Here is a 16,624-nt window from a genome sequence, read left to right on the forward strand (position 1 = left end):
GTGTGAGCTCGGAGGTTTAGTCAAAAATCAGAATATGTGGCAAAAGTCATTGTGTTTTGAAGAACTGAAAGAATTTTGTATTTTAAGTGATCCTATTGAGGGACATAATTGAAGAAGGTGGAAAAAAAACCTAGTTTCGGTTTTGTAGAAAACATTTTTTTTCAGCCGCACTAAATGCATAAATAATCTGAGTAGTAAGTTTTGAATGGGACAACCCATTTTCTTTGTAAAAACTATGCTACGAATGTCTACGCATTAGTATCTATTCAGTATATTGACAAGTACAAGTGACATTTAAATGTGAAAAGCAGGGGGAAAACACAACAAAGCATGTAGTGTGACTCAGTGGGAATGTTAGGGCAGGCGTTCTCAAACAATTTGTAGCCAGAGACCCCTTTAACTGTAAAATAGATTCTACAGACCTGATCGATACAGATTTATTTTATACCCATAATCCAGCTATTCACATATTAGGCTCTGTAGTGTTCTGGCTATTTTATTTGAGCCATAGGGTTTTTTGTTCATTTTAATGTATTTAATTTATAATATTTAATTTTTAAATATTCAATTTAATTGTATTTGTATAGTGCTTTTAACAACAGCCTTTGTCACAAAGCAGCTTTACAGAAATATATAAAATCAGGATATAGATTTTAAACTCACAAATTTATAAATGTATCCCTAATGAGCAAGCCAGAGGCAACGGTGGCAAGGAAAAACTCCCCGATACGACATGAGGAAGAAATCTTGAGAGGAACCAGACTCAAAAGGGACCCCATCCTCATCTGGGTACTAACGGATAGTGCAATTATAAATAATTCCCTTCTATAACTATGTACTATGATACCATGATAGAACATGTTAATTATAGGCCGAATAGTGATTGAGTAATTGAGCTCCAACTCCAGGGTCCCTGCTTCAATCGTGAGCTCAGTTTACTCTCTGTATGGAGCTTCTGCGCATTATCTTCCCATGTCTGTGTTTTATCTTCCCAGGTTTTCCAGTTTTCACCTCTGAATAACATGCCAGTAGGTGGATTGGTTATGTTAAATGGTCCCTAGTGTGAGCGCACTGTGCCCTGAGATGGACTGCTGTCCCATTCAGGGTGTATTCCTGCTTTGTGCTCAGTGTTCCCAGGATGGGCTCCGGATCCACAGAAACCCTGATCAGGATAAAGTGGTTAATTAGAGCGAGAGGTTCAAATTACACCTATCAAGTGATCAAACAGACTAATAACTATTAGACATCAGTGACAAATATAATACCTTGATGATTTCCACCACTGTAACAAAAAACAGGGCCTCCCCAGACCCCATTTTGTGAACCACTGCTCTAGAGGCCTTTCTGAAGTCGCATCTCCGCCTATCTTATGAATATGCATAAAGAAACATCTTGCGTGCCTTTTACGTGATGACGCACCACACCAACAAAAGCCGCCGGTTGCCGCCCGCCTCATGAATATTCACATCGAAGTCGGCTTGCGTGCGTCGACGTGATGACGCAAGGCGGCCACAGTGGATCCCGATTGCTGCAGCCGCTTGTCAGTGTGATGAAGATTGGCACTCAGGTAAGCTGTCACTCAAAACTCTGCTTTTTCCTCTTACCTATCAATCAAAACAATGCGAGCAACACGCTAAAATGCCTCGGCCTGAGCACTTAAACGGACTTGGGCGAGGTTGTGTGTGGGTTTGTGGGAGTTTTTTTGTAGAAACTAGTGCGCCGCCCGAAAACCATGTTGAGGAAATAAAGTAATAAAATATGTGCTTTTTGATGAGAGAGGAGGATTTTATTACAAGAGCGATGCGCGAGACTGAGCCAAGGCCCAGCTTTAGCAGCACACACTTCCTCCCAATGCACAGGGGAACGGAAGTGCCTTTTTAAATTGTTATTATTGTTATTATTATTATTATTATTATTATTACATGCAGATATCCATCGATTATTGCATTTGCATTGCAATTTAACTTACACTGGTTTAAAAAAAACAATAGAGTCGGAGTTTCTAGTGATGTTACATTTTCAAAATAAACATTTAATATTTTTGTATATGCATACTTTGTCACACCTTATTTTATTACCGTTACTACCGTTATTACTATATTTTATATGTAGATATACATATATATTTGTACGCTCTGCATTAGTGTATTCATCTATAATGCTAGTTAGCTTAGCATTGCTAGCAAATTGTAGTAAACAGAGCAACGCTAGCTAGTTAGCTGGTTTTCTTTATTCGTTTGGTTGTATTTTGTGTTATAATTTGTACTTTAAAGGAAAATAAAACGCCTGGCTAGATACCCAGTATTCTATTATGTGCTGTTTTTTGTGTGTGAGCATGTAAAAATGTGAATATTTCAGTTTTGTATGTAATGTTAGTGAGCTAGCGGACCTCTAGGCCAGGCTTGTTTATAGTGCGGTGTAATGGCTGCACTTAGGTTTGTACTTCATGTGCATTTTGCTGTACGAAACTTTTCGTGAAACTGAAGCATTTGCGTTAAAAAGTTTACCGTTCGTTGTTGTTTTTTTACGCAAATAAAAGCCAACTGAAGCTTTAGGCCTGGTTTGTTTTTACGGTAGAAAGCTAGCGCTGCTAATTTGGCTCTTTGCCTCGTAGAAAACTGAGAAACTCAGAAACTCCTTCAGTCAGCTGCTCATTCAGTGTCTTTAGGTGTTTTATCAATGCAACCTCGATAAACTTTTAAACTAATTCATGCACATTTGCTCGAGACTGATTTAAAACGTATCCAGACAATACAAGCAGTATTTGCATTACTAGTTTTTCTTTCTCCTGACACGTATCCAGTGTATGTACAGTTAAAACACATGACTGCAGATGAAACTGTAAAAGCAGTGCCAAGGGCAAAACTACTTACAGTGAGAAATAAATCGTACATACAACTTAAAACACAAAGTTCTGAAAGCATTAAGTGCATGGTTCTGTGTGTGTGTGGTTGCCAACTTGGTGGAAAACTTTATACTGCCTTCCATTTTAAGGATTTTAGCATACATACCTTCTCAAGTAGTTTGTGTGTGTGTGTGTTTCTTGGCATTTGATCATGTATCATGAAATCTGACAAAATCTGGTCAGGTTCACAATTTCTGATCCTGGATCACTCCTGCCTGGACATTTCAGTGTTTTTTCCTTCTCTAGATTCAAGATTTTATTTGTCACATACACAGTTATAGACAGTATATAATATAACTCAGAGAGAAATGAAAGCCTGGCCCACTCCTCTATAGCCTGTGCATTTAAAGTCTAAATTAAAAATCAGAAATGAATAAGAAATAATAATAATAATAATAAATAGAAATATATGTACAGGAATGTGCAAGAAGGGATGTACAAAATATGCATTATGTTACGTGTACAAAATATGTGAACACATCTACTTTGACTCAACAAGCTTTTGTTCTCAAAACTTTTGCAGCTAGGGACCGCTTTATCTCTAAAATGAATTCCACTACTGGCTAAGTACAAAATGATTTTAATGTATACTATTTAAATGTGGTGCAGCAGGTAGTGTTGCACTGTCACAGCTCTAGGGTTATACTCTCTCTGGAGTTTTGCATGTTCTTCCCATGTTAGTATGGGTTTCCTCCAGGGTCTCTGGTTTCCTTCCACTGTGCCAAAAACAAGCCAGTAGGTGGATTGGTGACTATAAATTTCCCTTCTGTGTGTGTGTGTGTGTGTGTGTGTGTGGTGGACTGGCATCCCATCCAGGGTGTCTTTCCACCTCATGCATGGTACATCCTGGATCAGGTTCTGGATCTGGCATGGAGTGTTTGCTTAAGAGGAACGAATTATTATTTAAATGTCTACAGTAGTACACTATATGGACAAAAGTTTGTGGACACCTGACCATCACACCCACATGTGCTTGTTGAACATCCCATTCTAGATTTAATCCCCCTGTGCTGTTATAATACCTTCCACTCCTCTGCGAAGGCTTTCCATTAGATTTTGGAGTGTGGCTGTGGGGATTTGTGCTCATTCAGCCACAAGAACTTTAGCCACATGATTAGGTCCTGGGAGGCCTGGGGTGCAGTCGGTGTTCCAGTTCATCCCAAAGGTGTTCAGTGGGGTTGAGGTCAGGGCTCTGTGCAGGACACTCGAGTTCTTCCACTCCAACCTTGACAAACCGTGTCTTCATGGAGCTCGCTTTGTGCACAGGGGCATTGTCATACTGGAACAGGTTTGGGCCTCTTATTTCCAGTGAAGGGAAATTGTAATGCTTCCTCATACAAAGACATTCTATACAATTGTGTGCTTCTGACTTTGAGGCAACAGTTTGAGGAAGAACCACATGTGGATGTGATGGTCAGGTGTCCACATACTATTGGCCATATAGTGTATTTTGGAAGTTTATTGGAGCTGTAAAACTTTGTTTCCACCAACAGAACACTTTTTTTGAAAATTGTTATTCAACTTTACATTATTTATAGACTTACCTTTTTTGAGTTTGATAATAGTGGGTTGTGATTTCCAATGCTGTGACTAAATAAAAAACATTTCCGATCCCTTGGCTTTGCCTCATAGAGAACCCTAGCGATTCCTGGACTCCACTTTGACAATTACTGTGTTAACTCACTGTTTAATTGAATAAGGTCTGTTCAGTACAATACAGGGCAGGTCAGAGATACTCTACGTAATTTTGGAACTGTGTAAGGATAAAATTTGTTACGGATGGAGAAGTCTTATGTAGCACACCCAAGTCATTATGCGCCATCTTCCACTCCCCCTCTACCCCACCTGTCAGTTAATAAGAGACTGCCATGGGAACACGGCTCATCAAATACCATCGGGGTCGTGACACTGGCGTGGTAGTGTTTTTTTTGTGTGTGTGTTTTAATAATCCTCAGCATCACTGCTAGGGTGAAATCATTTCAACCACAAAAATATTAAGGTGCTAGCAGTGCTGAGGTTCGAAAATATCACTAATGAAGGCTAGAGGGCGATTAACACATACTATGCATGGAAAAAGGTCATTTGAGCTACAAAATTGGCTAACAAGGCGTACTAAACTGCCTTGTAAGTGCACACAGCAGCAACTGTGATAAAATCATACCAGTGTTGACACACTCAAATACATCAGTGTCACTGCTGAAAATGACCACCACCAAAATATCAAAATATTAAATTTACTTTACATTCATGGATCATGGGGTAGAGGGAGGAGGGTAACATATGGTGTGCTGCAGTGTATATATACCTACAATTGTTAAATGATAAAATAGTCATTAAATGTATAATTACTTTGTAATACAGATATGCATTTGTTTGCCAACACCTTTCAGCCTGCGCGTATAATGCTTGAGTGTTGGCAGTGGCTACAGTGAACATGATGGCAGGCCAGCCTGTGTCAATGCACAAGTACGAGGAGAGAGTTCAACAGGTGCGTCTGTGTGTTTACACTCACAAGCAACATTTACATGAAGACAGGTTCTTGTTTGTACCTTTTTATTTGACCTCAGTACAGTAAAGTGCAATGATACTGCTTTCATACTGCTCCACTTTAACATGGGTCACAAAAAACTAAGTTTTGTTTAATTTGTTGAAAGTTATATTTACAAGTTAAAATATTTACATGGTAAAGCTTTTAGGTAATAAAACCTGAAACCTTGTACACCTTTTTTATCTAGTTTATAATTCCTATCACATAGTTTGTATATACTTTATCTGCATCATTTTTTTTTTAATTTTCTGTAACAGCAGATTTGACAGTAGTGCTGGCTAATCACAGGTATATTAATGCACTCATTCTAATAAGTTATTGTTTTTATAGTAACTTACACAGGGACAGATTTAAAACGTGTGTAATTATTGATGTGGTATAGGCTTCTGTGAGAAGACGTTTATGTTACATTTGTGGAAGGAGTCTCCAGTGTCAGAGCTTTGTAACAGTCAGAGGTAAAGCTGACACAGGATAGTTTTCAGAATGAAGAGAGAGTTTTATTCATTTAAGAGAGAAAAATAGAGGTTGATGAAGGAATGGCAGCTTATAGCTGCTACAACATGTCTGATAAGAGGAACTAAATTGTTTCATGGAAATTGTTTCACAACATTAAATGTAAATGTAAAAAAGTATGATGTGACTTTCTTTAATAAATAAAAAATTGTAATTATTAGCAAATTGTTGTGATGTAAGAGGAATAATACACTTCCGGCCAAATCCCACCACCCTGTCGTTGATTATTTTCCTGTAGTAGCACAGCCCCAAGTGATTTATTCCTCACAGTAACTTGTGGTTTATACACAGGGGGTCGAGCAGACAGACTGTGATCCAGAGAAGAGTTTTGCAGACACAGGAATGGGGAGAACCTGCAACAATGCTCTTGCTGAGTCCAATCGCATGGACGCAGATAAAGCTTCCATATACAGGTAATTTCATACAGGGACGTCCACGTACATGTACTGAGGCATAACCACTTACTTATTTATAATATGCCTAATAAATGTCCCTTATATGCACACACGGCCAGTCAAAAGATTTTGAACATCTGCAGGTTTCTATTTTTTAATTCATTTAAAACAAATGATACAGAATAGATATTAAATAAGGAAAGATAATTCTGTGTGGGACTTATTAACTGGTCTGAAATCCACTCTCAGATCCTATTACGACTCTAAATGAGTGCTTAAAGCCGTTAAGCCTACAACTAAAACACTTGTACACAGTGCTAGTATTAACTGTAAAACACAAATATGTGGTGTGTCTAATTAGAGTGATGAAGATTTTGGCCTTTGATTAGAGTAGATCTAGATTGTTTCAATAAAATAATGTCAATTCTTAATTTCTTAAGCCACTAAACATTAATACAATAATAAACATTTCTCAATTAACATATCTTTTCCTTTGTTTAGACTTTAAATGAGGTAATTTAAATAAAAATGCTAAAATAAAAGATGACATAAACTTTTGAACATACAGTATGTAAACAATAAATGTAGACAGTCCAGTGGAATATATCGTTATTGCTTGTAAAGAGGCAACATAGACTGATACGTTAAACCGTGTTAAATGATATAACCGCTGACTCGTTTGAGCAATCCTTCTCCTTATTTCATCACTCGGTAGCCGTTGAGTAACGTACAGTATAATTAGAACAGTTTGTTTCAACATAGTCAGGCAACAGATTTTCAAGCACCAGAATGTGACTGACACATAAACCTGATTCAATCTGATATCAATTTCAGTTTGAAAGTGTTCACAAACAAAGTAACACTTTGAACTGCTTTTAAAACTGCTTAAACCTGACCTGTGCTCAAGTGATTAGCCTGAAGCAACTCTCACAGCTATCCCTTCTCTAGAAAAGGGAACAAGGTTATTGACAGATTTGCAAAAATGAAACATCAGAAACTGAATGTTAAAGATTGATGTGTAGATTGTTGCCTTAAAGACTTAGACAGAGCTTTTTGACGTGACTGTGAGCAGGCCTGAGTTTCCCAAATGTATCGCAGCAAAAAGACACACTATATGGCCAAAAGTATGCGAACACCTGACCGTTGCACCCATATGTGCTGATTGCTGCTATAAAAGCTTTCCACTACATTTTGAAATGTGGCTGTAGGGATTTGTGCTCATTCAGCCATAAGAGCATTAGGGGAGCCACTTGAGGGAACAGTTTGGGGAAGGCCTACATATGGTGTGATGGTCAGGTGTCCACATACTTTTGGCCGTATAGTGTAGTTGTTAAATGGTAGAGCATGCAACACATTAAACACTCTCTCTACCAGTTAAAATGATGCAAACATAATGCTTTTGGAAAACTGCGTCCACATTGTTGCTGAATCAAGCTGTTACTATTTTAGCAGTGACATTTTACTCTTGTGTAAGAGTCAGTATTTCTTACTGTAACACACACTCATGTAGCCTATTTTAAGATTGAGTAGGGCTGCATAATTGTCCCCATATGCTAGCAAATCAGTTCCAGTCTATTTGTGGTGACTTTCATCCTGTATCCAATTGTTCTTTCATATTTGTTCATCTCTAATACCTCATGTTTTGTTTTCTGTGGGCCTGCAGGCATCCGCTCTTTCCTCTCCTAACCCTTCTGTTTGAGAAGTGCGAGCAGTCTACTCAGAGCTCAGAGTGTGTCACGTCGGCAAGCTTTGATATCGATATCCAGAATTTTGTACGCAACCAAGAGAAAGAGGCCAAGGCTTTCTTCAGTGAAGACACTGAGCTAGACAGCCTGGTGAGAATCCCTGTAGTAAAATATACATAAAAATGTTTTCATTGTTGATGTGCAACATATAAAAATATCTTTATATAATTAATATAAATGTTTGGTGACTTTACAGAACCAAATTGCTTTATAACGCACAATCTGAAAAGACACCAGCCCCTGTTTTAAGATCTCTGCGGTATGATTCATGGTCTTTGTCAGTAACTTCAAAGATGTGATGTTATCATATCAGGATCAGTTGTCACTATTCCCTTTTCTAAGATTAATGAAATATATCATCAGTACATTTCCAAAATTTTCCACTTCGTCCTAGTCAATTTTTTATTTATTTATTTATTTATTTTTTTTTGGCTAACACTTTACATGAAGGTTCCTTTAACTAACATAATTTACTGCATTAGTTAACATTAACAAACTTCAGCATTATTAATATCATAAGTAATGTTAACAAAGTAAGTTAACATCATAAGTAATGTTTACAGATTAAGTTAACGTGTTAATTGACATTTTCCCAGCAAGATTTTAACAGATGTTAATAAAATCCACCTGCATTGACTATTCAATCCATGACTGTTCAATCCTATCAAAATTAAATTTCAGCATGATTTTAAAATGTTGATAAGTTACTGAACTCTGGTCTTCTGTTGTAAATGTTGGACTTTAGATCAGCCTCAGTTCTGAAGTTTGCCAGGTAACAACCGCAAACGTTAATTAAGTTGGCGGTTAGGTTTAATTCTACTCATTGGTGGAATGAACTGGGTTGGATTACTGGGTTTATTATTAAAAGTGTAAATAATACAAGTCTTAGTTATGTTGTTGGTCTTACTCCTGGGGTATTAATGTTGAAAGTCATAGTTTCATCATGAATTAATTATAATAAGAATTATAATTTTCATTTTGTGGCACTGCGTGTTGTGTGTGTTCCAACATTTCATGTATTGTGAAAGCATCCAGTAATGTGTATCATATTCTTGTTATATCACCCACCTCTAAGCTCTAGTTGTTTTTAAATTCCCAAATCCATCTAATTGCAGCCACTAGACGTGCACTCAGTCTTACTCATATAACAGGTCTGAGAAGTTTGGCAGCAGTAATGGTGTTTAAATCTGAGAAACAGTGATGATTTTCTGACACTGCTCTAAAACCTTGCGCCTTTGTGATCAGATGGTGAAGGCCATTCAGGTTCTCCGGATTCACCTGCTAGAGCTGGAGAAGGTCAGCGACCTGTGTAAAGACTTCTGTAGCCGCTATATCTCCTGCCTCAGGAGCAAGATGAACAGCGAGACACTGCTGAGTGGAGAAACAGACAGTCCCTACTCTCCCCTGCACACTCAGGTAAGCTCAGAGTAGTCACCTTCTCATTTAGTAATTCCTTTTCCCTGGGGAAAAAAACCTAAATTACCCTTTTTCTGTCAGCCACCAGCCCAGTACCAAAGGATCTGGTGTTGGGGGCTTTTGTCACTTGTTTGGAAATGATACTAACAGAAACCAATGGTACTCATGGGTAGGGTTTGCAGCAGTGTTTGTGGGTACATTTGTGGGTTTCTAACAGAAACACGGCAGAAATACTTTTATTTATTTTCTGATCATGTTGAATTCAGAAAGATTTTTAGTGTGTCAGTAACACCCTAAAGCTTTCCAACCTGTAGTGTTACTCATTTTGTGTTATTTTTATATGCTGTCATATTTAGTACAGACAATGATTTCATTAAACTGATCAAAGTGTACAAAAAAGTGATGCGGTTTGAATAGTTTCCGAACCCACTGTAAGTTAGTTAATCATCAGAAAAAATTGTTAATCCAAGCACTTCTTTCAATGTGGCACGATGAATTTAACTGTCATTTTGTAACTGTTTTTGTAATTTTTTTGTTTAAATCTTATTTATTTATTTAATTTTTTATAACAGGATACCCAGGGCACTGTGGTTCCTGCTTCACCTATGCAACAAGGCAACTTATCAGCAGTCAGTCAGTCACAAATTGTTTCAGGTACCATTTCTTAGAGGGTTCTCTAACCCTTACATACACACTCATACACTGTTTACACACATCAAGCACACACTTATAAATTAAAGGCAGTTCAGTAAAATGAGAATGGACCCATAATTGCTTCAGGTAGTGAGTAGTCTCACTTTGTGCAGAATTCATTTAGATGCAATGTTTCATTTCACTATTTTATTAATGTTGCTTGTTGCCCAGAATGACAAAAACTAATTAGTGAATTTGCTGTTAGTTGAACACTATATTCCCTCTAAAAATACCATCACACCAGAGTTTTTAGGCCAAGACAAAAGCAAGCAAATAGTGAGACATAAGTCCAGTGTGACAGTTACGTAACTCTCTCACACATATACACACAAAAGGCATAACATGGACACACATCTATACAGATATACTCACAGATTGCACGTTGCACCTGATGTGGAGTTACCTTAAAATGTAGTTGTTGTCTTCAGTCATAGACTAATGCTATTAAAGAGAATTGATAAACAAATATGAAAGTTATATCCTCTTAGGATTTTTTTCCCTCTATTGTTTATCTTTGGTTTGGTCTTGTGGGTTCTCCAGGTGGTGCAGTGTATCAGCCGGTCACAGTAGTCACGCCCCAAGGCCATGTCATGGCTCAGGCCATCTCACCGAGCAAGATACACATTCAGAACTCCCAGGTGTGGACCTCACATATGTATACAGCATACACAAAGTGCATCAAAGCATACACACACACACACACACACACACACACACACACACACACACACACACACACACACAGCATGTATCTCGCACATCAAGCAAACTCACACACTCCCAGAGCAGTACTCTGACCTGATGTGCTTTTGCTCTAAGCATTTACAGCTGCAGATGAATCAGGATTTTGGTTTCTTCAGTAATGAAGACAGTTCTTCGAAAAACAAGCGCGGCGTTCTCCCCAAACAGGCCACCAACGTCATGCGCTCATGGCTCTTCCAGCACATCGCGGTGAGTTTGCCAGTCAGACTCTGATCTTAATACTGTTAATAATTTTCAAGCTCTTGGTTTACAGCTGTTATTTTCTCCAACAGCACCCTTATCCTACTGAAGATGAGAAGAAACAGATTGCTCATCAAACCAATCTCACTCTGCTACAGGTCAACAACTGGTACGTTACACCGTCCCACTGGACACACACTACTGGTTTTGTTTCTCTGTGTATCACGTGTGATTATATTTAGATCGAAAGATCGGATACAGACACAAAACAATCTGGCTATATCTCTAAAATAATAACTACATTTATCCAGTGCATCATGTCTATATGGTTTCTACTTTCATGCTTCTTTGTTTTGCTGATTGATTGAAAATCATTTCTGCCCCTTTGCTAAAGGTTCATTAATGCACGGAGACGGATTCTGCAGCCAATGCTAGACGCCAGCTCTGCAGAGATGCCCAAAGCCAAGAAGAAGACTCCACAGACCCGCCCTCTACAGCGCTTCTGGCCCGATTCAATCGCTTCCTCTGTGTCCCAGCAACAGTTCAACATGGAAGAAGGTACAGACTGTGGATAAAATCAGATTTCAACAGAAGCAACTTTTTCACAAAAAAAAGACAGGACCACAGATGTTTTATGCACTTGACATGTGCCAGGAATCAGTAATACAGTTTTACCGCATATGTTTCGTTTGGGAGCTGTCTGTATTTTTATGCATTTTTAATTCAGGATTCATGATGAGGCTTTTAATGTTCCTTATGCTGAAATCATACAAGCAGGGTTGCATGAATCATTCTCAGACAAGGTAATATCAAAGAAGGCATTACGGAAGGCATTATGAAATACATCAGCAGACAGAACTGTAGCTGCGTGATGCTGCAGAATTCCTTTGTGGTTAAATTGCTGTCTAATGAAAACACATACAGGAAAAAACAGTTAAAAAAAGAACTAGACTATAATAATGATAATGCAATGAAAATATAATAGACAATTATATCATTATAAAATAGATAAAATAATAAAAATATAGCAAGCAAATATAGCAATAATAATGTAGTTATATATGATAATATGATAAAATGAATAATGAATAATATGAGAAGATGATGGCAGGTCTTGGATATAAAAAATGTATATTGTCTATCCATCATATAAAATTTATATATAGTGTGGCTACATTTTGACAGTTATGGAGTGGGTAAGTAAGACACACACTCTGGATAAATAGTTGTTTGAAAACCGTCTCCTGATTTAGTACAAAGCTCAGGGCATTTTCACTTTTCATATTTGCAAACCACAGTGTGGGTGTAAGAGATGTTTTTGAACATTAGATGTGGTCCATTAAACCAATATATTGAACCAAGCACAACTGAAAATTGTTCAGATGCACCTGTGGCATCTGTGGCCAGGAGCCAAGGGAACGAAATGGGACGTGCTGTCTGTGTGGGAGGAATGGAACAATCTCTCTCCCCTATCAGTCGTATGTGGAAACGTATGTGGAAAAGGGCGGATAGTGCTTCTTCCGAGGGTGTTACACTGCCCTGTGATGCAGCATAAGCAGCAGTTTGCAACATTGCAGTTGGCTGGCTTCACATGTCTCAGAGGAAGCACATGTTAGCTTTGACTCTCCCTGGCTGATGGGTGGAAATTGGCCAAGTCCGATTTGGGGAGAAAATGGGGAAACATCACCAAAAAAAAAGAAGAATGCCTTCGAGTAAATCTCGTAAAAATGTATTTTTGAATATAAGCGAGCAGCTTTTTTTTTTTTTTTGATTAAGAAACCTCCCCGAGAGTGGATAGATTTTAACCAACCGGACTTCTTGCAAAAACTGTGATGAATTTATTGGTTGCACAATTGCACTTTTTGTCCATATAGTACACAATAATAGAAGGGATTTATTTATAATTGCACTATCCGTTGCGCCTAGATGAAGATGGTTCCCTTTTGAGCCTGGTTCCTCTCAAGGTTTCTTCCTCATATCATCTCAGGGAGTTTTTCCTTGCCACTGTTGCCTCTGGCTTGCTCATTAGGGATAAATTCACAGGGATAAATTCACATATTTACGATATATTTTGTGAATCCATTTATTTCTGTAATTGTGCTTTGTGACAGTGTCCATTGTTAAAAGCGCTATACAAATAAAATTGAATTGAATTGAATTGATCCTAACTTCAGGTCAGTGTCGAGCAAACGAGTGATGATGAAGCTGTCTTCCAAATGAGCCAGACTTCAGTATTTGGGCCAGGTGTACAAACACCTTAAAACAGTGTGTAGAACAAAACAGCGTAACACTCATCCTCAGTGATGTAAATTGGTGTTAATGATGTTAAACAGATTCTTGTCAGCTGCTACAGTATAAAATTAGGAAAAACCATTAGTACTCTCTAGTGAGTATCTTGTAGAAATTATGTAAGCTTTATGCATCCTGTTATAACCACACACTGTAATGTAAAGTAATGCCTGTCTTTTCTGTGTTTGTAGTTAACATAGTGACGGTTGGGATGAGCATGGATGGCTACCAAACTCTGTCCTCAGACGGAGCTACACTCGCCATGCAGCAAGTCATGATGGGTAATCACAGCGAGGATGAAACAGATGTCAGCGAGGATGAGGGCGACACACACCTGTCCTCAGCTAACATGACTGATCTGGGCCTCAATGCCAGTAACTGACTCTCTCTCACAAACACACATACACACCCAAAAGACTTGACATGGCGCTGACTTTGACAATTCTGATACTCCTGCACTACAGAGAGGATCATAAAAAACACCCCTTAAAGTAATGTGTACACACACACACACACATGGTTGACAGAGAGCATTACATTACAGACAGGTGTGCTAATTTATGAGGAGATGTTTTTATTGCGTAGACGTCTAGGTGAGTGCACTTTTTTTTGATAAACTCCAAAACGGCAAAAACAAACAAAAAAAAAAGAAACAGAAAAATGTTTGAACGTCCCCAAGTTTTTGAAACTCTTGTTATTTAGAATTTGTTACACAATTTATGATAACTCATCTGGATGCCAAAATTTTGCGAGTTTGTGCTTGTGATGGTGTGATTGTGATTTTTTTCCCCCTGCATGCTGGTGTTTCTCTGCTGTCCTCATTCTCTCTCACAACCATGCCACGAGAGCAAAAATGAGAGATGCTTATTTTTATATATTAAGAACAAAATGTTTATTTCTTTTTTTTTTCTTGTTTTGTTTTACGTTTTATAAGGAATATTTATGTACAAAAAAAACATGCTAGTTAGTTGCCCAGTTTTCAGGGCTTTGTAACATTTTATAAGAAAACAAAAAAAAAATACAGAATTTAAAAGTTTTGCATACACAAGTTAGCTACAAAACTATGCCTTACATCGTTCTTTTGTAAAATTAACTGAAGCACATGCGTTGTTGAGTAACTGATGAGTGGCACCATCTGTTTCAGCTGTGTTAGCTGTAAAGATGGGAATTTATGTTATACTGAGTAAAAGTAGTTAGTATCGAGCCTCAAGCTACATTTAGATGTGTGGTTCAAAATTTCACTGCACTGTACATTTTTTTCCTGTATAAACAACTCATCGGCTAATTAATAAATCTTCAGTATGTTGAGTGAACAAAAAACATGCAGGGCATGCAATCCCCTGGACTGACGTAGAGAGCTGCTGATCTAGATCTCATGGGTTTACAAATGAAATTATGAAACTGAAATGCAATTCATAAAACTGTCTCAAAATGTTACTTATAAGCATTAAAAACATTAGTGTGTTCAACAAATCTGTGCTGCTTCTTTTTTAACTGATAAAACACTTTAGGGTATATAAGATATAACATATAAGAAAAAAAGTTCTGTGTGAAAAGAGGGAATGAACAATCAAAAATGGTTTTCAATTCAAATGTTATTTATATAGCGCTTTTAATAATGGACAGTTACAAAGCAGCTTTACCAAAAAAAATTGCATTTAAATTTACATTTATCCCTAATGAGCTAGCCAGAAGCGACGATGGCAAGGAAAAAACTTGAGACGATATGAGGAAGAAACTTTGAGAGGAACCAGATTCAAACAGGAACATCTGGGTGACACCAGATAGTGCAGTTATAAATCATTACTCTTCTATAACTGTATACTATAAAGTCAAGCTGTGCTAAGTGTGCTGAAAGGAACTTGAGTATAAGCACCATTAGAGTTTTAACACTTTTCTTGTGTCAAACTGTTCAGAGATTGAGACTTGAGTGTAAACTGTTCTTAGCAATTGCTTTCTCAAAGCCCAATGGATTTACAGATTTTACAGAAAGTAAGTTTATTTTTCATTAAAGGGAATGTTAAATTAGGCTAAAATATGGACTATGTACATTTTTATTAATGGCTAAATAAAAATGAATTGTGAATAAATACTGTATATAAAGTTATTAACAGCTGCAACTGTACAGACAGTTTAATGGACAGAGAGAGTTTGTTAAAACATTAGTACATTAATTAACATTAGCTAACCTTACTGATAACATAGTGATGTTTATAAATGTAACCAAAAATACAGAAGAAGAAACATGACATTATAAGCACGATGCACAATTTTCTATGGTTGGTCGTCTGCGTATTAAGGATGATTTTCCTAATTTATAAAAATAAATAGAAATTAATTAAAAAAATTATAAAAATAAATATGCTGTTTCTTTAGGGAAAATAAAAAAGACTAATGCAAAGACAAATCCATCTACTCCAGTATTACATTCTACTATCATGTCTTTGTAAGCCTTCTTAGTGTAACAATTACAAACCTTTTGGTGGAAAGTTTTCCTCACAACTTTTGAAGAAGGGTCCACTTCTGCAGGATGCTCTTCCATAATGTGGAAACTTAAGTGTTCTGCCTCAGATCCCTGAAGAAAGCTTTCACCTGTTCACAGTGCAGGTCTGTGTACTGTACACATGATGAAGAACTAAAGCTTTGAACATTTGACTGAAGGTGTGATGGAGTTGTGTGATGTAAGCCACAGGATTAATCTGTACTCTAACACTTGAAGTGTGAGGCAAGGCTTGTGGAAAACTTAAACTGGGGCAGAAACCAGAGTGTTTTTGACACAACATCAAGACAATGGATTAGAACTTGTCTCACAACCTGAACAGCAGCAGTATGGGGATGTGTAGCTCTAGTTTCTGAAGACATGGACAAGAATTTAATAAATGCTTGTTCAAGATCTTTGCATTTCACAAGTCACCATATTCCTACAGTCCTACTGCTGGACCTGGAGGACAAAGAGCAATGCACGTTTTATTATTTTCAAGATTTCTAGCATTTAATTCCCTATTATTATACCAATTATAAAAATTGTACCATCTGTTACGTCATTATAAGTGTCTTCATGAGTTGAATTTTGTGTTTTTGTAGTAAATAACAGGGCTGTGGTATTAAGTCACATGACTGGGACTCGAGGCAGACTAAATTTCTAATTATTAAATTATGAATGACTTCAGAGTCGACT

At 37.4% G+C, this 16,624-nt stretch overlaps 1 protein-coding gene across 2 annotated transcripts; it reads left to right on the forward strand.

Annotated features, from left to right (window-relative positions):
• Positions 1-1,447: 1,447 nt before the first annotated feature.
• pknox1.1 (pbx/knotted 1 homeobox 1.1) lies at positions 1,448-14,144 on the forward strand. 2 transcript variants are annotated; one of them, XM_026913037.3, is made up of 11 exons: positions 1,448-1,567; positions 5,296-5,393; positions 6,258-6,379; positions 8,025-8,196; positions 9,352-9,522; positions 10,095-10,176; positions 10,756-10,853; positions 11,035-11,166; positions 11,250-11,326; positions 11,552-11,715; positions 13,638-14,144. In XM_026913037.3, exons 2-11 carry the CDS (start codon positions 5,340-5,342, stop codon positions 13,826-13,828), a joined length of 1,263 nt encoding a protein of 420 aa, XP_026768838.1. In that variant the 5' UTR covers positions 1,448-1,567; positions 5,296-5,339; the 3' UTR covers positions 13,829-14,144. The 2 variants fall into 2 exon arrangements, with proteins under 2 accessions (XP_026768838.1, XP_026768837.1); XM_026913036.3 differs by having other exon boundaries at positions 1,462-1,567; positions 5,267-5,393.
• Positions 14,145-16,624: the final 2,480 nt, after the last annotated feature.

Source organism: Pangasianodon hypophthalmus, chromosome 5, assembly GCF_027358585.1.
Source record: "Pangasianodon hypophthalmus isolate fPanHyp1 chromosome 5, fPanHyp1.pri, whole genome shotgun sequence".
In the NCBI taxonomy this organism is placed as follows: Eukaryota; Metazoa; Chordata; class Actinopteri; order Siluriformes; family Pangasiidae; genus Pangasianodon; species Pangasianodon hypophthalmus.

What these genes read in the sequence shown, in the direction of transcription:
- pknox1.1 (XM_026913037.3), top strand. Translation starts at nt 5,340, where the DNA reads ATGATGGCAGGCCAGCCTGTGTCAATGCACAAGTACGAGGAGAGAGTT. An exon ending in TCAGTCACAAATTGTTTCAG is followed by an intron (nt 10,177 to 10,755) that starts GTACCATTTCTT and finishes TGGGTTCTCCAG; the next exon opens with GTGGTGCAGTGTATCAGCCG. An exon ending in TACACATTCAGAACTCCCAG is followed by an intron (nt 10,854 to 11,034) that starts GTGTGGACCTCA and finishes TTTTGCTCTAAG; the next exon opens with CATTTACAGCTGCAGATGAA.